Genomic DNA, 21,465 nt, shown 5'->3' with positions numbered 1-21,465 from the left:
AAAGTGCTTCACAGAATGTACTGCAAAGTGAATTGACTGTATATTTGTGGGCGAAATGCGGCAGTCAAATTGCGCACAGCAGTGTCCCACGAACAGTCATGGATTGAAGTGACCAATTTATTATTTTGCTTCTTATTAATCCTTACATTTGATACTGTGCCTTTCATGTACGATGGACTTCTCAAAACGTTTCACAGAATATACTGTAATGTGTGTGGTTACTAAATATTGTAGGCAAATGCACTGTACCTATTGTAGATAGAAGTAAATCTCATCGTTCCAGAATACCAACCTATTATCCATCTATTATAGCAAGGATAGCCAACTTGCTGTCTGCAGGCCTCATGGGACTACATTGCGCATGTGTAAAACAGTCACTCGGACTGCAAGTTGACCATCCCTGTATTATATAACAACAACAACTTGCACTTACATAGTGCTCTCCACGCAGGGTAGCGTCTCAGAGCGCTTAACAGTGGTGGAGCCGGGGGTCAAGGTGGCCATAAAACACGGCCGAAGCGGAAGGTCTTCAGGCGGGACCAGGAAAAGGGGAGAGAGGGGCAAGGTGGAGGGATTGAGGGATTGAGGCAGGAGGTTGGTGTCAGTCGAGTGGAGGAGCTGGGTGGTGGATTGGGGAGTGATGAGGTCGGAGAGATAGGGAGGTGCCAGAGAGTGAATGGATTTGAACACAATTGTGAGGATTATAGCATCAAACTGTTTATAGAATTGAGTTTTAAGCATCCTTACCTTACCCACCCTTCTTTGTAACCCATTCTGAATCATAAGAGGAAACTGGAAGCATGCACAAGAGGGAAGGGAATAGAGGGATGTGGGAGGAGGGGGATTAGAATGCTTATTGCATATTACTATTTCATAACCTGTTGTTTCACCTGAAACAGTAATCATCTCATCTCAGATCCTCAACCTTTGCCCTTAGCTATGCTGGTGTGGTACAAGGCTTGAGCTTTCTTAGTCATAAGAAGGTGTAACTGACTGTTCCCTACTCTATGTCATGACTGATGACAAGAAAAAGGATATTTAATGCATCCTATAATTATAGAATTATAGAAATTTACAGCACAGAAGGAAGCATTTGGCCCATTGAGTTTGTACCTGCTCTCAGAGCAAGCTGTACTTTTAATAATAATAATAATTCTTGCATTTGATATCATGTATTTGAGAGTCTCAAAGCGCTTCACAGGATATAGTGTAAAGTGAATTGACTGTATATTTTGTGGATGAAACACAACAGCCAATTGTTCACAGCAGTGTCCCACAAGCAGTCGTGGATTGAGCAACCAAATTATTATTATTTGATCCTCACTTTTAGCTTCACTGCCCCTTTCACGCTTCTAATTTTCATATATCCTTCATATACTACTTCTCTCTTGAAATCCACAGTGGACTCTGCCTTTACCACCTTATTTGGGAGGGCATTCGACATCCCAACAACTCTCTGTGTGAACAAAAATCTCCTAACCACAGCACTCACTGTGGCTTCGATCTGCACGACATATACCACAGTTTTGTAATTCCTAATTTGACGTTTGCAGGAACTGAGTTGATCTCCTTGCTCTGTAAGCCTATGTAGACTCATTTTAGCTTCTTGCCCTAAAAACATGACCGACCCCCAGGTAGCCAGGGAGCAAAAGTAGGGATACAGGATAGAGAACGAGAGTGGTTGGGAGCACTTGGGAAATATTAAGTAAAGATATGTGTTGTATAAATAATAAATAATCCTTGCATTTGATATAGCGCTTTTCACGTCCTACAGGCATCTCAAAGCACTTCATAGAATATACTGTAAAGTGAACTGACTGTATATTTTTGGGGCGAAAATATTGGGATGCACTGACTGATATAGGCAGTTGTAAGACAGTTCAGCATTTCTTCCTGACTTGAAAGGTGCGTTACAAATTAATTTGTTGTGTTTATCAGGTTACCACCAACATCAAGTCCTGCTTTGAATGTGCAAAGCAAACAGGAAGTGATCTTGGTAGTGACCTGATGACCTGTAAGGCAGCATTTTTTTTAAACACACCATCTAGCAATTGCAGGGAGCAAGCCAGCTAGCTGTACATATGCACAGTGAAACCAGTTATCACACTTTACTACAGCTCAGACTGGGATTTTAGGGATCTCAATCACTGCATTATAAAGAGGCTATTTGATGGAAAGAATGGGAACTGCAATGTAGCAGCCACCAATGAAATTTTATTAGAATGGCTCAATTGTGGAAACATAATATTGTGTGATTGAGTATTGCTTAAAGAGGCCAAACAGCTTTAAGAGGGCAAAGTACATTAATGTGACAAATACCTTGGAAACCCTATCAAAACAAACACATCATAATACAGAGACATTAGTTAGGCATGTAACTAAGGTCATTTGAGGGACAGTGATCTGTGCATTAAATTGGAGTATTAGTTTTACTGTTAGCGGAGCAATAGAGATAACACCTCCACCATGAAGTGGTATGACAGTTTCTTATTGAACCCTGTTCTTTGCAAAGTCATATTAACCTGATACAGTAAAACTCACGTAAGTTGTATCAGTCAGGACTTTAACATTTAGAAAGACTTTCAAGTAAGCTTGTTGTCGTATCAAATCCGGTTTAATCATTAACCTATACTGCACATGCATAATTTAATGTAGCTGGTAAATGTACATCTGGTAGTTCGTCACTGCAGCCGGTAAGTGCAAATGCAGTGACGAGTCAAGACTACGTTTCCTGCAATTCAATGCAACTTAACCCATCGCTGTATGCACATTTACTGGCAAGTATTGGAATTGCATTGAATTGTGGGAAATGAAGTTCTTCTACTCATGCCTCGATAGATCAAGACTAGGTTTCCGGTGATTTAATGCAGCCAGTAAGTGCAGGAGTATTGGAGGGTAGGGGAGCAGTGTTACGAGTTAGGAGGTGATAAATATAACAAATGCGAAGAAATTTAAATGTTTTAATAAGAAACTGAATGGAGCTAGTTTGATTTATGACAACAACAATTTACATTTTGTATCACGACTTTCACATCAGGACGATAACATAAGTGATTATACAATTTATAAAGATAAGACTGATACAACTTTTACTGTATTCCACTGTGCTGTTTATTTCTGTTTTCTGACCTGTTTGTAAACATAAAAAAACAGAAGATAATTTGGACAAATTATTGCTTAGGGAATAATGCTCATTTCCCAATTCAGTGCCGCAATGTTATGCCACCACTACCATAAATTACTATTATAATATGCCTAAACAGTAATAATAATCCTTGCATTTGATATAGTAACTTATAATTTCATCAAGCGATCTCAAAGTAATTCATAAGATTTTACTGTGAAATTTAGTGGCAGTATTTTAGGCAAATGCACTGGCCACTTTGTAATGTCCATAAAAGGTCATGAAGTGAAAGACCAATTTTTTTCAATTCTCTAATTCTCTGCACCAACCAATATATCTAGAACCTTCATGGTGTTGTTCTGACTGAGGTCTATTGTTTGGACAAGGCACCCCTGATTTCAACAGCTGTTAGGAGTCTGAAACTTTCAGAGATATTTGAGCATTATTTCATGTTTTTCTTGGACCCGTTGCTTTTCATCCTTAATTCCTGGCAAAGGAAAGCTGATGCAAAATCCCTCAATACTCAGTTACGATGATATCTTGGGTTCAAGGAATGTTTTGTTTAAGTAAAACCATTAGAATAACAGAAGAATTCAGGGAACCAAAAAGGAACAGTCAATGATTTTGTCAAGATTCCAAACTGGACGTTTTATAGGGGTTGCAATTAACACATCAAATCCTGTTCATGAGTATTGCAAATTAAACACTTTGTGTTTCTTATTTACTCCATTCAACCTAATAGGCCAAAGGTCACTTCTTTGGGCATCTGGAATACCAACCAATCCAAACCGGGCCCCAAACCTAAAAATTAAAAAAAATTCCACCAAAAATTTCCATGGGTCGGCGTGAAGACTGCCGCCAGCCCACTCTCCCCGCACACACCAACGCTGCACTGAATGGTCTCACTGTGTTCGCTGGCCTTCACAGTGGCCAGTGATATTGCCTTTGACTCAGATGGTTTGAATCCCGTGAACAGAAGATAGCTTATTAGTTATCTTCTGCTTGCGGGATTCAAACAATTACAATGCTGGTACCGGCATTTACTGGCAATGTAATTAATAATAGTAATGATAATAATCCTAGCATTTGATATAACACCTTATCACATCTTTGAGACGTCTCATAGAGCTTCACTGGATATACTGTAAAGTGAATTGACTGTATATTTTGTGGGCGAAACACGATCCACCAATTGACTAACAACCGAGTTCCTACTTACCTCTAGGTAAACAGAGGCGTGTGGAGTAAGGAAACTTGCCGATCGCTTCACCCTGCTGGGAATTGAACCCAAGTCTCTCTCTTGCGAGATGAGTGCTCTAACCACTGAGCTACAGGACTCCACTTAGCTGGAAATTCCGGCTTGTGGGATTGAATCCACACCCCTCCCCCCCCATTAGTTTGGCTAGCCAGGATTTAAATGTACTTACATTTAATGTTGCACCTTTTACATCTGGAGGAGATCTCAAAGTATTTCACAAGATATGTGGAGTGTCTATGTATTTTGTTTATGTGGGCGAACGCGACAATTAATTTGCACACGGAAATGTCCCACAAAGAGCTATCAAATTAATATCTAATTTTAAATTGGGGGATTGTCGGCCAGGGATACCGGGCAGAACTCACTTCCCTTTCTCTTCTCTATTAGATTCATAGGATCTTTAACATCAACCTGAATAGGGAGACGTGACTTCGGTTTTAACATTTCATCCAAAGGGCAGCACCTCCATAAATGCAGCACAATTCCACTACTGTATTGACTGTTAGCATAGATAATATAAGCTACTCATGGGTTTACAGTTACTCCATTCACATGGCATCCAAAATTGTCAAATTCATAAATATGATCTTAATTATGAAGGTTTTTTTTGGCAATTTTATCAAGAACTACAAAAAATGGCCTTCAAAATTAAAACTGAATTCAATAATTTTCCAAATTCTGAAATGCTACATCAATGATGTAGAGATATATTAATAACTTGTATTTATACAGAGTCCTTCACGAAAGTTAGTGTCCTGAAGCACTTGACAGTGGCAAAGTCTGACACCGAACCGGGGGAGAGGGAGGGAAAGGCGACCATATGCATGATCAAAAAGGAAGGTCTTTAGGCGGGATTGTAAAATGGGGAGGGAGGGGGCAAGCTGGAGGGGTTGAAGAAGATAGTTCCAGAGTTTTGGGGTGTAGTGGCTGAAGGCATCCCTCCGATTGTAGAGCTAAGGGGATGAGGAACAAACAGGAGGCCGAAGCCAACCGAGCGGAAGCAAAGGGTGATGTAGTGGGGGGTAAGCATATCGGATAAGTAATTGGGAGTTAGCAGAGCCTGACAAGGACTGGTATGATGGGGGCATGGAGTTTTGTGTGGGTGAGTAATCGGTCGGCGGAGTTTTGAATTAGGTGAATTTTGTTGGGATTGGGATGTGGAATGCCGGGTTTGAAGGTTTGAAGATCTAGGTGAGAATCTTAAAGTCAATCTGCTGGAGTTCTGGAAACAAGTGTAAGCTGGCAAGGGTGAAGATCATAAGTATGTGCAGCCTAGTATGGGAGAGGATTCAGACTGCAGAGCTCTGGATGACTTAAAAGTTGTGGAAGTGAGACTAGGTAGACTGATAAGCAGAGTACTAAAGATGTCTAACCTCACATAAAGGCACAAACAACACTATCAGCCGGCGAAGGGGTGAGACAGGGTTGGCGAAAAACCTTGGCAGCAAATACAACAGAGATGTTAAAAAATGTTAATCCGACTTCTATTATAACTATCTCTTACACTACACCTTTAAGCAATGTAAGTAATGTATAATGATTCAGTTAAGCTGTTTCTGTCTCTCATAGTCTCCTGGTATTTCCCAGGTCCTGTGAAAACAGAGCCAGAAAACATCCACATGTAGAAGATTGGAACGCTTCCCAGATAATCGTGCTATGACATGATATCTATCTTGTTAGTGACATGGCTCTCCTAAAAGCTGAGGGAAATTAGGCTTGGCAGGAAATGTTTTTGTGCCATAGGTTCTCTTTGTGCAAAGGAAAAGGGAAGCAACCCTGTGAGACATCTGGCCAACGTATGACTTCATATTAGTATTTAAATGTAGTGATACTTATAGACTGTGATTATAGGATTGGAAGGCACAACTTCAAAATCAGCAGGACTAGTGATTATTGGTGAATATGGATGAACACTATCGGCGGTCAGGCCTTCAGTCCCTCTTTGGAACTCCCTTTGGAACCCCCCTCCCACAGTGCCTTCTCCTTGCTCCCTCCCTTGCCTCCTTTAAGCCCCATCTCAAAATCTTCCTCTTTGACTGCTCCTTCGGTCTCCCTACACCCCCTACCCTCCCTGCTCTCCACCCCTCCTGATTTCAACCCCCAGCTCTGGTGCAAATCCTTGACTGTCCAGCAGCTTGAGACGTCCTCCCAACATGAAAGGCGCTGTACAAATGTAATTTGTTATGGTTGAACATGGTTTTGCAATGTGGAAATTTCATTGTGGAAAGGCATTGACCTCTGCAGAGTGGTCAGCAAGGATGTGGTCAGCAGTTTTTATAGATTCATAGAAGGTACATCTCAGAAACAAGCCATTTGCCCATTCAGTCTCGCTGGTGTTTATATCCCACACGAGGTGTGGAACTTGCTTTCCACCTCTAAGGTGTATCTGCCTGGCTCAGTTGGTAGCACTTTCCCTCTGAGACAGAAATCAGTTATATACCCATTACCCCAACTCTTTCCCAATCATTCTACTGTGTAATTCATGAGCACTTCACAAATGTTACAGTTTGTAAATTTTTCTGTATGCCGCCTCTTCCCCACAGTTAGAATGCAAACTACTTTTATTCCAGATGTTTGATATTGTATTTCACTTGTATTGGCCGTCTAAATTTATTTTATATTTCTCTTTGAACACCTTCCTCCTTCTGACTCTCTCCGCCATCCGTTTCCTTCCCATTTCCCCTCTCGCTCTCTCTCCACCTGCTCCCTATTTCTCTCTCTCTTAGTCAATTTTTTTGTACACCTTCAATAAACTTCTGTGGGTTTCAAAGCACTTCACAGGATGTACGTAAAGTGGCAGTTTGTTTTGTGGATGAAGGCCGCAAAGACCCAAAAAGCATTGTCATGCTAAATAACTGACATAAAAAAGCTACTTCAGCAACTTGAATTAATAAAAGAATCTAGCTGACAGATCTGAAAGATAGTCTCTAATGGATGTAACAGAGAGTTAAGTAGCTGGTGAGAATGTGAAACTCACTGCCCAAAAGCTGTACTTGAAGCAGAAAGCATCAATGGATTTATAAGGAAACTCAATGCATTTTCAAGAGACGAGAATAGACAGGTATGGGAGGAAGGCACAGAGTGGAGATGAGGAGGGGTGGAGGTTCATATGAAGTACGGACCACTTATGCTGAATGGTCTGTTTTGGTGTTGTAGATTCTATGTATGATATATTACTGAACAGGTTAAAGGGAGAACTTCTGATAAAAATAACTCCACCTGTTCTTTTCAGACTGTTGAACTTTATTTTACTAAGCAAATCATTTGGCATCTGATTAGAATCAAATCTACAGCCAAATTTTGTACACTTGCTTTTAGCTGCTGTAATCCATCATTGTCACTCACAGGAGTAAACTGACCCACTTGAGTGTTGTTAACTCACTGAAACCTCTACCACAGATAATGTGCTTCTAATTCCCTCCTAGCTTTCACCTTTCATATTAAGGTCTTTAGCAAGTTCCTTCCCATACTCAACATGAAGATGCTTTTAACACTATTTCAGGGGGAACGAACAGAACAACAACAACAACAAAATTACAATTACATAGTGCCTTTCACATCGAGAGGATGTCCCAAGATGTTGGACAGACAGAGTTTCAGACCCGAGCTGGGGATAGGGTTCAGGGAGGGTGGAGGGCATGGGAGGAAGCAGGGAGATCGAAAGCACGGTTGAAGAGGAGGGTCTTGAGATGGGTCTTGAAGGAGGCAAGGGAGGTCGGTGAGGTGGAGGTACTGCGGGATGGAGTTCCAGAGGGTGGGGGCAGAGTGGTAGAAGGACCGTCTACCAATAGTGGGGCGAGCGAGGTGGGGGACGTGAAGCAGGCTGGAGCCCGCTGAGCGGAGGGAGTGAGCAGGATGGTAGGGGTTAGGAAGTCACAGAGGTAGGGGGGAGCAAGACCATGGAGGGCTTTGAAGGTGAGGACCAGGATCTTGAACTGTATCCTCTGTGTGATGGGAAGCCAATGGAGTCGGGTGAGGATGGGGGTGATAGGGTCACGGAGCCTAGTGTGGGAGAGGACATGGGCTGCAGAGTTCTGGATGATCTGCAGCCTACGGAGGGAGGAGTTAGGGAGGCCGACAAGCAATAATTTTTCATAGTCAAGCCTGGATGTAATGAACGCATTTATGAGAAATAAGGGAAGGGGTATTATACGAGGTGGCAGAAGAAGTATAATGTAGGGAAGTGTGAGGTCATCCACCTAAGTGGCAAAAACAGTAGAGCAGATTATTTTGTAGAAGGGGAGAGACTAGATAGTGTTAGCGTTCAGAGGGACTTGGGTGTCCTTGTACAACAGTCACAAAAAGTTAGTTTGCAGGTACAGCAAGCAATTAGGAAGGCTAACGGTATGTTGGCATCTGTTACAAAAGGGTTAGAATATAAGAGTAGGGAAGTCTTGCTGCAACTGTACAGGGCCCTGGTGAGACCGCACCTAGAGTATTGTGTGCACTTTTGGTCTCCTTATTTAAGAAAGGATGTACTCTCCTTGGAGGGGGTACAACATAGATTCACTAGGTTGGTACTAGGGATGAGGGGGATGAGTTATGAGGATAGGTTTGAGCAATTTAGGCCTAAATTCTCTAGAATATAGAAGAATGAGAGGTGATCTTATAGAAACCTACAAGATTATTAAGGGGCACAACAGAATAGATAGTGGGAGACTTTTTCCCCTGGTTGGAGAAACTATAACCAGGGGTCACAGTCTTAAAATTAGGGGTAAGCCCTTTTGCACTGAGTTGAGGAAAAACTTCTTGACTCCGAGGGTAGTGAATTTATGGAATTCTCTACCCCAAAGGGCTGTAGATGCTCAGTCCTTGAACATATTCAAGACTGAGATTGATAGATTTCTTGTGGATAAAGGGATTAAGGGATATGGGGATAAGGCAGGTAGGTGGAGTTAGAATAGATCAGCCATGATCTTATTGAATGGCGGGGCAGGCTAGAGGGGCTGAATGGCCTACTCTTGCTCCTAATTCTTATGTTCTTATGTTTTTATGAGTGAAATCAGGAAGCATTTTTCACACAAAGGGTAGTCACGCAAAGGGAAATCTGGAACTCTCTCCCTCAAAAGACTGTAGATGCTGGATCCATTTAAATTTTCAAGACTTAGGTGGATAGATTTTTGTTAGTTAAGGTTATCAAAAGATATGGGACAAAGATGGGTAATTTGTGTTGAGGTATAGATCAGCCATGATCTAATAGAATGGTGGAACAGGCTTGAGGTGCCGAATGGCCTACTACTATAAATATTTTGGACATTTTGGATGATATGTAAAGATTATAATTATTGTTGCACATTTTAATTGCTTTCATTTATCCTGTACTTCCCAATTCTGCTGAAACCTTTACCAAGGGTTATTTTGCTCAAGAACTGAAGCCTGTGTTGAAAGGCTTACTTAATCACTATTGTATCAATTACGTCAGACATAAATTGTCCCTGTTCTTCGGGTTTCCAATAGCTCATCATAATTGTTGTACCTTAGCCAAAAAACAAGGCCATTTCCAAACAATAATTAACCTGACCACACAGTACAAACAAATCTTATGAACTGCATTTTTTAGCAGAAAGGAACTCTCATTTATTGCCTCACTCAAAAAATATTGACAGAGTCCAGTTTACATGGATATACAATACAAAATTACATTTGCATAGCGCCTTTCATGTTGGGAGGATGTCCTAAGGAGCTGGACAGATCAAGGATCAGGACCCAAGCTGGGGTTCGGATCGAAGAGGGTGGAGGGTAGAGAGGGTAGGAGGGTTGCTGAAGGCTCGGTTGATCAGGAGGGTTTTGAGACCCACCTTAAAAGATTAGGAAGGGACAAGGCCATGCAGCTCCGTGAAGGCGAGGACGAGGATTTTGAACTCTATCCTCTGGGTGGTGGGGAGCCAGTGGAGCCCGGCGAGGGTGGGGGTGATGGGGTCATGGAGCCTTGTGTGGAAGAGGACTCAAGCTGCAGAGTTTTGGATGATCTGCAGCTTGTGGAGGGAAGAGTTGGGAAGGCCGACAAGCAGAGAGTTTGCCTAGTCGAACCTAAGATGTGATGAATGCATGGATGAGGGTTTTGTTGGCCTGAGAGGTGAGGCAGTGGTGGAGCCGCGTGATGTTGCGCAGGTGGGGGAAGGCAGAGCAGGTCATGGCATGGATGTGGGTGGGGTAGAAAGGATAGATGAGGGTCAAACACGATGCCAAGGTTCCAGACTGGTTCAGTAAGGCGGAGTGTGCATCCTTGGATGGTGAGCTGTCAGTGCTTGTGAATTTAGGAAGTTGGATCTAATTTGTGTTTCTTTATTTGGATTGTATATAAGTTGTCTAAATGTGGTTGCATTTCTTAGAAGCAGTTTCACAAAACCTGTTAGTATTAGGGTTCAACATTAAGATCTCAACCGCAATGTTCAGAAGAGGAAGTGGCAAACATTGGGGAACAGGAAGTGTGTCATACAAACCAGTGGGAACCTAACTGACTCAACCTACTTCTGAGAGTGTGATCCTTATTTACAAGTGGGTTCCGTGTGACACACATTCGGTTATGGCAGGAGTCTCCATACATTTACCAAACACCAATGAAAGATTTCTCGCACATTGCTGTTAAATACACCAAGGGTGCGTTACTATACAATGGAAGTCTTGGTAAATGTCAGCATGTGCACAATATAAAAGCCAATTTCCTACAGTTCATACTCCTACCAGCATCGTCTTTTGAGGTTAAAATGAATTAAACAAAAATTGGGCTAAGCCACTCTTGTTCTTTGAGGATGTGAAAAAATCCTTTATTATTTGTAAGCGTTTGCCTGCAGAATACTTATACTTTACAATAAATCCTTTAAAGCACTTTGAGACATCTTCCTGATGTGAACAGCCATATCAATACAATACATTTTATATTGTATAATGCCTTTAACATTGAGAGGATGTCCCAAAATGCATTCACACTGTTAGATGGGCACCCAAGAGTGGAAGCCGAGGAGCGTGGGGAGGGGAAAGATGACTGAAAGCATGGTCAAAAAGATACATTTTTAGACATGCTTTGAAAGAGAGGATGGAGAGCGAGAAACTGCGGGGATGAAATTTCAGAGAGTGGGATCAGAATGGTTGAAAGTCTTCTCATCGATAGTGGGGCAGATAGGTAAGGGGCATTAAGCAGGCCGTTGATCAGTGAATGAAGTTGAACGGCTAGGTTGCAAGAGTTGAAGGAGGTGGCAGAGGTAGGGTGGGCGAGACTGTGGAGTGAGAATGGCTATCTTGAACTCAACCAAATGGGGTGATAGGTTCATGAAGCCTAAAAGTATATGAAACTATAAAAATATATCAATTGCAATTATTATTATTAAACAATTAAGCCTTCGAGAAAACATACACAAACGTATTTGGAGTAAACAAACTTCTTTTGTTTAAATAACTGAAAGTATCTCAAGAGGCTCAAATAACCACAAACATATATTTCCCAATGATATGAGAGGCCTTTCAATGGTTTTCAGCTGCTTTTTGACATGTGCTGTGGTTGCTAAGTGTGCTGAACACTCAGCTTCCTCCAAGGTACAGGAAATTAGGAAATTCCCACAATGTTCCCACAATGTTGGAGTCCTGTAGTTCAGTGGTTAGAGAACTTGGCTTGCAAGCGAGACACCTGGGTTCAATTCCAGGCAGGGCGAAACCTTGGGCAAGTTTTCTTACTCCACACGCCTAATAATAATTCCTCCAAAATAAAACAATAAAAAATTGGTCATTTTGAATCCACAACTGTTTGTGGGACACTGCTGTGCGCAATTGGCTGTCGCATTTTGCCCACAAATATACAGTCAATTCACTTTACAGTCTATTCTGTGAAGCGCTTTGAGATGTCGAGAAGACTTGAAAAGCGCTATATAAAATGCAAAGATTATTATTACTATTAATGTAGCCCGTCACAATTAAATTTGGTCAGATCTTCAGTTTTTTTGTTTCCTTTAAATATTTTTCATGCCTGCTGCCTTTGAATTCCTATAATTGATGTTAATCTGAAGAAAACCCATGCTGGCACTGTGCCAGTTACTAATCTTCCACTGGGATTTCCACTAAACTATTGCATTGTACTTTAACTGTACAGCTAAGGATGCACCATAATTGTGTGGGTGACAGCTCAGCATTGATGAATTTCCTGGAATTGGACGAATGTGACACTTATCTGCCTAGTAAATACAGTCACCACACTTTACAATAAATTCTGTGAAGCTCTTTTAGATGTCCTGACACGAAAAACACTATCAAATATCAATATCAAATGCAAGTATTATTATCTGTAAAGCAGGAAGTGACTTTGGCAGTGATCTAATGATTGGTACACTGTTGACCACTCTATCCTCCTCCACCGTCTCTCCTCTCACCTCAACCTTCATGGTTCTGCCCATAACTGGTTCAGATCCTTTCACACTGTCTTCACTTTGTCTCCACAAATGGCTTCTCCTCCAGCCCCCACACCATCTTGTGCGGCTTTCCTCAAGGCTTTGTCCTTAGTCCCCTCCCCTTCAACAAGTACATGCTCCCACTTGGTGACATCATCCACAGACATGGTGTCAACTTCCATATGTATGCGGATAACACCCAACTCTATTTTTCTGCCTCCATCCTCAACTCCAGGACCACTGCTGTCCTGACAGACTGTCTGTCGGACATCAAGTCCCGGATGAGGGCAAATTACCTCCAGTTGAATGTGAACAAGACCGAGGCTCTCCTGATTGGCTCAATTGTCGATTTCTTGGTGTTGATTATCATCAGTTCCTTTGATAATAAGAATAATCCTTATATTTGATATAGCGGCTTTCACATTGGAAGGAGCGCTTCAGAGGATATACTGTATAGTCTAGTGACTGTGTTTAAAATTACACTTTACATTTATATAGCGACTTTCAAAGCATTTCATACAGTTGAGCTGGAAGGACCTGAGTTTGGTTTTGAAGGCTTGGTGGGAGATGAGGTGGAGGTACTCCAGGATGGAGTTCCAGACTACAGCAGCAGAATAGTTGAACTCGATCCGCTGGGGGATGGGGGCCAGTGGAGCTGAGCGAGGATGGGAACGATGGGCTCACGGAGCCTGGTTTGGGAGCACACGGACTGCTTTAAAGGATATGTTTACTTTGGATCTGGCATGAACATGAACATCTGCTAACAAGCATTTCCTCACTGGTGTATACATTTCATCTGGTTCATTGCTATGTTGGATATTGTTATCTGAATAAAACCCATTTGTGAATGATTAATGGTAGGAAATGTTTTAAAGAAGGAAACTCAGCTCACTGAGAAGAAACATTTTTAAAAACACAAGGTTCCATATGAAATGGAATAGTCAAACGTCTGGAGAGAATGATAAAACTCATAGAATGATAGAATTATACAACACAGGAAGAGGCTATTCGGCCCATCGTGTCTGTGCCAGCTTTTTGAAAAGAGTTATCCATATCAACCTCATGTTGAAATCCACCCATGGAATGAAAAGACTCTGCCTTATTTTATGAATACTGAATTTCAATATCTAACTTTTCTCAATATGATTTCTTAAGGAATCTAAGTTGTGGAAATGGTGACCTCTTCTGAGAACCAGAAGTTCTTCTTTGCTAACCTGCAGGGGATTCTGCTCTGATGGGATCTATTTCCAGATTGGAGTTTCCCACAAATTGACAGTAACCCAAATACTACAAGTTAGATCCCATTTACCAAGCAAATGCAGTACAATTTTTATAATCAACATTCTCAAACAAATCAATACGTGGGATCAAATCCCCATAAAATACTGACAATGAAACTTATGAAACTTATGAAATCATTGAAAAGTAAATCAAACATGCAAATACAGTTCTTACAGTGCCTGCTTGTAACTGCTGCATTCATTCAAAGCTTCCTTTCCTCAAAAAGCTTCAAGAACTTCCAGGATAGCCTTAGCGCATTTCAAGGCCTGTAATTGAAACCAGTGATCCTCACTCAAATAATTCAAAAAACACTTCTCTGGTAAATATAATACTCCAGTCATTTGGCTGGAAGGGTTGTGAATCTTCTAGTGAGATTATTTCATACTTCTTAGGAGAGTCCAAAAAAATCAGCAGGCACACGACAATATCAAAGTTCACCTTTTGCATAATAAAGATCAAGTTTTAAATATTCTGCAACTGTTTTACATATAACCACATCTGAATGGACACCAGTTAACAACAGAAAATGTACATTAAAGGGTTTCTCATTGACAATTTTCTCCCCATTATACCCCCTGTGATGTACCTGACTCCTGATGGGGTGCAGTTCACCGACACTTACACAGTAACTACACTTTACAGAAAAAAATGCTTTGTGAAGCTCTTTGAGACATTTCTCTGTACTAAGGCACTGTATCTGAATGTATTTGGAGTCCTAGAGCTTAGTGGTTAGAGCACTCGCCTCGCAAGTGAGAGGACCTGAGCCTGAGGTTCAATTCGTTGGGCAAGTTTCTTTATTCCATATGCCACTGTTTACCTGGCAGTAAATCGGAACTCGGTTGTTAGTCGATACGCAGATCACTCTTCTGGGGGGTAATCAACCCTTCAAAAATGTATTTAAATAAAAGAAAGTGGTCACTCAATGCACGACTGTTTGTGGGACACTGCTGTGCGCAATTGGCTGCCACGTTTCGCCCACAAAATATAGTTAATTAATTCACTTTACAGTATATTCTGTGAAGAGCTTTGAGATGTCTTGAAGACATGATGAGGCAGTATAGCAAATGCAAGGATTTTTATAGGATTATTATCTGATGTGAAGATTATCAAGTTAATTAGCTCTACAGGACCAGCCATTCTTTAGTGCTCATCCAAGTGTCAACTCTTCACATATACAGGCCTCGACAATGAAGGTTTACTACAAGTCAATTGGTAAAAATAGCATTTGTTTTACTCCTTGTTTATAATGAAATTTCTCTGTGAACATTAACAAACTATTCAGCCACTAGTGGTATTGCAGCCAAGCCCTATTCTGGTTAGAGTTCAACCATTGTGGCTAGGGCCCTTGGCTGGAGCTGTCGGGGGCTCAACCCCCTCCCAAATCTATCCACAACTCATCTCTTTAAGGGGAGGTGAGCTGTAGATAGGCTGAACCCCCTGCCTTCCCCACCGCAATGGACCTCGAAGGCTGTTCAATGATGGACAGCTTTGAGTCTGCATGGTAAGGAAGAGGAAAGGGCTCATCTTTGATGTTGCACTAGGCTGCACTTGTCTTAAACGGGACTGACTCAGTCCCTCCAAAAAATATTTCAGGCCTATTCCACCTAGTCTTAGGTCCAGTTTTATCTTGGAATATAAGATCATACAGAATTGCCAAAAACCCTGAAACTTGCTTTTAATTCGGAAACTGGCTAAAAAAAACTGCTTTTAAATTATGTCTAAATTTTTGAATTTTCAACAATTCCTTGAATATTAAGATCTGGATTAAGACTAAGTGGGATTTCAGGTCCTAGACTGATGTCTACACTTGCACACTTTACAACAGGAGTCACTGAAGTAGGATTCTGACAGGTATTTCCCCAATTTAAATTTAGGGTCTTTTTAGATCAATTGCAGCACCTCTCCTGCTGCTCTGGTTAAGATCAGCAGCCACAAAACTGTGAGGAAGCAAGTCATTGAAACCATAGCAACTCTTTTTTACTCAGAGTGCCCTTACCGAAGAAATCTTATTATATCAAATCCAAAATACAACGTTTATTTGTTATTTTTTATCTACAGATATTTCTACAGAACTACACTACCTGCATTTATTTCCTGAGAGTAGGATATCTTTTTTGGAGAAAAAAAATCTTACCTGCTAAAGATGCAGTATTCACAATAACACCTCCGTTCCCACCTTTTGCTTTGTTCATGTAATCCAATGCTAAGTACGTTCCTCTTATCACAGATATCTGCATTCAGAAAAATGTTTCAAAAATACATAATATTCAAATATCTGCTAGTTTAGTGCAAGCTTCAATTAAGGCATTAAGAATAGATTCCCCCAAACATCCATTATCAATTCATGTGCAGGATTTAACTGGTGATGTAAGGAAACTTTACCTTTATTTAATAATGAAGTAATGTGTGCACAATTTGGATGTTAAACAATTGTTTCCTGTATTATAGTTTCATAGTCAATGAATATACCAAAGAGCAAAGACCCACTGCCGCAAGAGGCGACAATGGGAGCAACCAGGTTATCAAGAAATAAGTATTAATCAGTTGTTATATTTCCTGGGAAAGTAACAAGCAGCTGGGAGTCAGTCAGATCTGCATCTCATTGTTCTTGACTGAAATCTCTATCTTTATATCTGATTGGTTATTTGATCATGTCTCCAGCAATGTTTATTGGACACCAATGCCAATACTGGTTTGTAACAGGTAAATCATTGTCTCGGGTCAATTCAATGACACTTTGAGGACAACAAATTATGGTATTTTTAAATGTATTCCGCTCCTTATCTATTGTCAGAATAATTAAGAAATGCATCATTAACCAGGCAGACACAATTAATATTCACTTCATAATTATTTGTAGGATATTGTTGTGTGTAAATTGGCTGCCAAGTTGGCCGACAAAGTCATTACAATTTACAGTCAATCCTGTGATGCACTTTGAGACATTTCCACGATGCGATAAGGTGCTTTATCAAATATAGGATTATTATTAAAATATCATCTCCACTGAATGAAGGTTTTGCCTGGTGGCTTTTTCTAATCTAACCTCCTACTGTATTGTTTCAGTTAAGGAGGATCTGGAGATGTCATTGTAACTTTCAATTTAACTTTCAAAATTAATTTGGTGATGAAGCGTTAAATCACTATTCTCGGGGATGGGAATAAATGCCTTTGTAATCCTCACCTTGTTAAAGCTACCATCAGTCAATAAGGTCTACATAATATTCTCTTTGCATTTTTGGAACCTGGAGAAATTTTGACACCTCTATGAGGTCCCCTCTGAGTCATCTCTTCTCAAGAATGTTTATTTGGTCAGTCCGGTGTCTGACACATGAGGAAACCCATCACCATGCTTAAGAGTATCCAAAACAAACTGAGATTTCCATGCATTCCACCTACACATGGAAATCCCAGAGATAGATTGTTGGAATGGAATACGCACCTTGTCTTTGGAGCAATGCATCATGCTCACCTAATTCCAGAAAGTAATAGGCACAGGTTGGCAAGAGCTAAGGCTTGGCGACCCCAGAGTGTGTGTTCAGGTACTGCTGGAGTCTAACCAGCTAAAACCGATAGCTTGCCAATGATATTGTTGTCTGGCAAGCTTTACGGATGCTTGTCCAACTAGTCCATTAGGGCTTTGGTTTGCAGGGTTAACAGGAGCTGAGTGGGATGACTTCCTGGCCCCAGTGACTGATCTGCTCTTTCAAGGTCCTGCCGATGAGCCAGGCTGGCTGTAATGTCATCAGCAGTGCCCTGAAATACTGCGGGCCATACTGGCTCAGGAACTGGACTACCGAGACCACCACAGAGGACTGTCTCAATTCCGGCATTCCATTGCCAGGCATGTCACCTTGGAGCCAGTTCAGCTCCAAGGAGACCCCACTTACCTCCTGTGTTGATATAGCAAGAGTTGAGTCAACTATCAGCCCTAGATCTCATTCAGTTTCCCTCTTGATAGGTTCTATCCCATGCATCCTATAAACAGCACCTTAGATTCATCTGTATTAAACTTCATTTGCCAGTTATCAGCCCATGTACATACATTATTAGCGTTTTTAGTAGGACTTTTGCTGTGATTCCACAGTTGTCCCCTAACTTTAACCACTCAAGACCACTGCCCCGCATGAAGGGAGCTATATAAATGCAAGTTGTTGTTGTAACTTGGCGTCATCTGCAAATGAAACTATTTTACACTGCATCTGTAAATCCAGGTCATTAATGTATACAAGGAATAGGCGGGGTCCCAGAACAGACCTTTGAAGTACACCACTTAATATCTCTCGCTGTTTTGACCCAGCTCCCCTATATTGAATTATTTCTAGTTGACGTTAAACTTCCTTGTGATTGTAAATAAACAAGGGCAATTCCAATTTTCTAATAACTCCTCAAGGGGGAAAAAAACACAACAAGTTGCATTTATATAGCGCCCCTCATGTGGGCAGAGCGCTTAATAGTGGCGGAGCCTGATGTCAAGCCAGGGAGGCAGGGAGGTGACCGTATGTCACGGTCTGAGAGGAAGATCTTCAGATCCGATCTGAACCCATTAAATTACCTAAAACAAAAGAGGGCACAAAAAGTTTGTAAGATAGGAAAAAAAAGTGAGAAGTTAGCAATCCTGAAGATAATCAATCCCACTCCCCCGCGCTCTCCCCATAGCCCTGTAAATTGAGTTGCCTTTTATTCCTGCTTACCAAATTAATGTTCATTGTCATTTCCCAGTTCTTTTCATTGTTTATTCCTGCATTGTTACACATGATGTCCAGCCTTCCAAAGTGATTAATTGTCCTTTTGAAAGCACCTGGCATAGGAGGGCAAAAATGTGCAATTTACTGACAAGCATTGGGTTCTTGGCTCACACTTGATGCTCTGAAAGAATTTTTTAAACATAATAATCCCTACAACAAAACAATAATAAATTGGTCACGTCAATCCGCGACTGTTTGTGGGACACTGCCGTGGGCAATTGGCTGCCGCGTTTCGCCCGCAAATATACAGTCAATTCACCTTACAGCATATTCTGTGAAGCGCTTTGAGCACCATATCAAATACAAGGATAATTATTGTCATGATCCTTCGAGTTTATCGCTGTGAACGCCCCCACAACTGCACGGCTACACACTCAGTTGCTCAAGTGCGAAGTTTTGGTCAAGAGATCTTTAACAGCCCTTTATTTATTGATGCAATGATAAAACACCAGTCGGAAAAAATCCCATGGCAATCACTGGCAGCATTTCTATTACAAAGTTTCATACAGTCCAATTGTGGGTCAAAGTTTGCAGAAACCCCAGTCAGGCAGGAGGAGTCTGCTTAAAGTTAGGCATTTAAAACAATTAGATAGTGTTAGTTTTGAGTCTCCCCACCCCCACCCCCCACCCCACCCCCCCCCCCCACCCCCTGCAGCTCAGGGAAAGTTAATAACCTACATGACAACTGTTCTTCTGATCCCACGTCGCATTTGATGAATAAACTGGAGTTTGCATCAAACGTTTTATCCAGGGATTCCTTGCACGCTTCGCCTTCGGATTCGTTTACATCCAACAGTACCACCTGGTAATCCAACCAGAGAGTGAGACAGGGGGTGGGGTGGGGGGGTGGGGGGGGGGGACAGGGGTTAAACCACACCGGGTATGTCATGCACTTGGCAGCCGCTGTATCGCTGCCACAGTTGTAACCGCAGCTTTAGCCGAGGACCCGTTAGTGTGGAGCAGCTCCGGGGCTCTGCGGCTGCAGTCGGTCCCTTACCTTTGCGCCGAGGCCGAGAAGAGTCTCTGCAAACGACTTGCCGATGCCCTGGGCTGCCCCTGTGATCAGGCACACCTTCCCCTTCAGGTCCATCTCACACCGTATGCGACTGATCCGATCTCAGCCCCGCGCTCAGACGCTGCCTGCCCTGCTGCTGCCCTGCCTGCCCTGCTGCTGCCCTGCCTGCCCTGCTGCTGCCCTGCCTGCCCTGCTGCTGCCCTGCTGCCCTGCCTGCCCTGCTGCCTGCCCTTGCCCTGCCTGCCCTTGCCCTGCCTGCCCCGCTGCCTGCCCCTGCCCTGCCTGCCCTTGCCCCGCCTGCCCTTGCCCTGCCTGCCCCTGCCCTGCCTGCCCCTGCCCTGCCTGCCCCTGCCCTGCCTGCCCCTGCCCTGCCTGCCCTTGCCCTGCTGCCCTGCTGCCTGCCCTGCTGCCCTGCCTGCCCTGCTGCTGCCCTGCCTGCCCTGCTGCTGCCCTGCTGCCTGCCCCTGCCCTGCCTGCCCTTGCCCTGCCTGCCCTTGCCCTGCCTGCCCTTGCCCTGCCTGCCCTTGCCCCGCTGCCTGCCCTTGCCCTGCCTGCCCCTGCCCCGCTGCTGCCCTGATCAGCCCACACCGCTCGCTGTCTGCACAGTGCAGAGGGCGGTTACAGTGTAAACTTTGCACAGCTGTGTGTGGGTTTCTCTCTCTCTCTCTCTTTCTCTCTCGCTCTGTGCATTGTGTTGTTTACACTCTCACACTACGTGCGATCACACAGATTGCGACGTCATGGTTTGCTGTCAAGGTAAGTGACTGTCTGGACACTTGCCAGGTTTTAATGCACACACACACACACACATGCACACACACACGCACATGCACACACACACGCACATGCACACACGCACACGCACACACACACACACGCACATGCACACACACACACACGCACATGCACACACACACACGCACATGCACACACACACACACACGCACATGCACACGTGAACCAATGCCCTGCAGCTACTGCCACTCTGCTGCACGCTGTATCTCTTAACATTGGTTTCGTGTTATCTTGTATCTGCTCACTCGAGAACAGGATTGCTTCGTTTATTTTACAGTTATTAATAATCTGTCCCGTGCAACCAACAAAGAGCCACGTTTGGTTCGGATCGTATCTCACACCGCCTCCCCTTCATCTCCAGAAACGGCTTTTCCTCCAGCCCCTGCGCCGTCTCGTGCGGAGCTCCTGAGGACTCTGTCCTTGGCCTTCTCCTCTTCGATATCTTTATTGATATTGATATTGGTGACATCATCCGCAGATATGGGTCAACTTCCACGTGTATGTGGTTGACACCCAACTCTACCTCTCTGCCTCCACCCTGGACTCCAGGACTACTGCTGTCCTGACAGAGTGTCTGTCGTACATTAACTCCTGGATGAGAGCTAATTATCTACAGTTGAACGTCAACAAGACCGAGGCTCTCCTGATTGACTCCCGTCAGTGCCTCCTCACCTCATCCATGGTTGCACACTCCACCTCACTAAGCCAGTCCAGAACCTTGGGGTCTAGTTTGATCCTCAACTATCCTTTCTACCAGACATCTGCGCCGTGACCTGCTCTGCCTTCCCCCACCTCCGCAATATCGCCCGGCTCCCTCAATGTCTCACACCGCAGGCCGCCAAGCCTTAATTATGCAAATTCCCTGC

General features: G+C 42.9%; 1 protein-coding gene across 3 annotated transcripts in view; it reads right to left on the bottom strand.

The window, feature by feature from the left end:
* hpgd (15-hydroxyprostaglandin dehydrogenase) overlaps positions 1-19,976 on the bottom strand; it is a 31,887-nt gene extending 11,911 nt beyond the window's left edge. For 2 of the 3 annotated variants that reach the window (XM_007895939.2, XM_007895941.2), the window contains exons 1-4: positions 19,787-19,976; positions 19,468-19,591; positions 18,736-18,842; positions 16,176-16,272 (exon numbers count right to left, since the gene is read on the bottom strand). In XM_007895939.2, coding sequence (XP_007894130.1) covers positions 16,176-16,272; positions 18,736-18,842; positions 19,468-19,591; positions 19,787-19,879 — 421 coding nt within the window. In that variant the 5' untranslated portion in view covers positions 19,880-19,976. Of the gene's footprint in view, positions 1-14,275; positions 14,308-16,175; positions 16,273-18,735; positions 18,843-19,467; positions 19,592-19,786 lie in introns of those variants that run through there. The other variant, XM_007895940.2, reaches the window with a different exon arrangement.
* Positions 19,977-21,465: the final 1,489 nt, after the last annotated feature.

Source organism: Callorhinchus milii, unplaced genomic scaffold (genome assembly GCF_018977255.1).
Source record: "Callorhinchus milii isolate IMCB2004 unplaced genomic scaffold, IMCB_Cmil_1.0 Scaffold1, whole genome shotgun sequence".
NCBI classification, from domain to species: Eukaryota; Metazoa; Chordata; class Chondrichthyes; order Chimaeriformes; family Callorhinchidae; genus Callorhinchus; species Callorhinchus milii.
The sequence above is the reverse complement of the archived record's forward strand: the minus strand, read 5'-3'. Positions and strand labels throughout refer to the sequence as shown.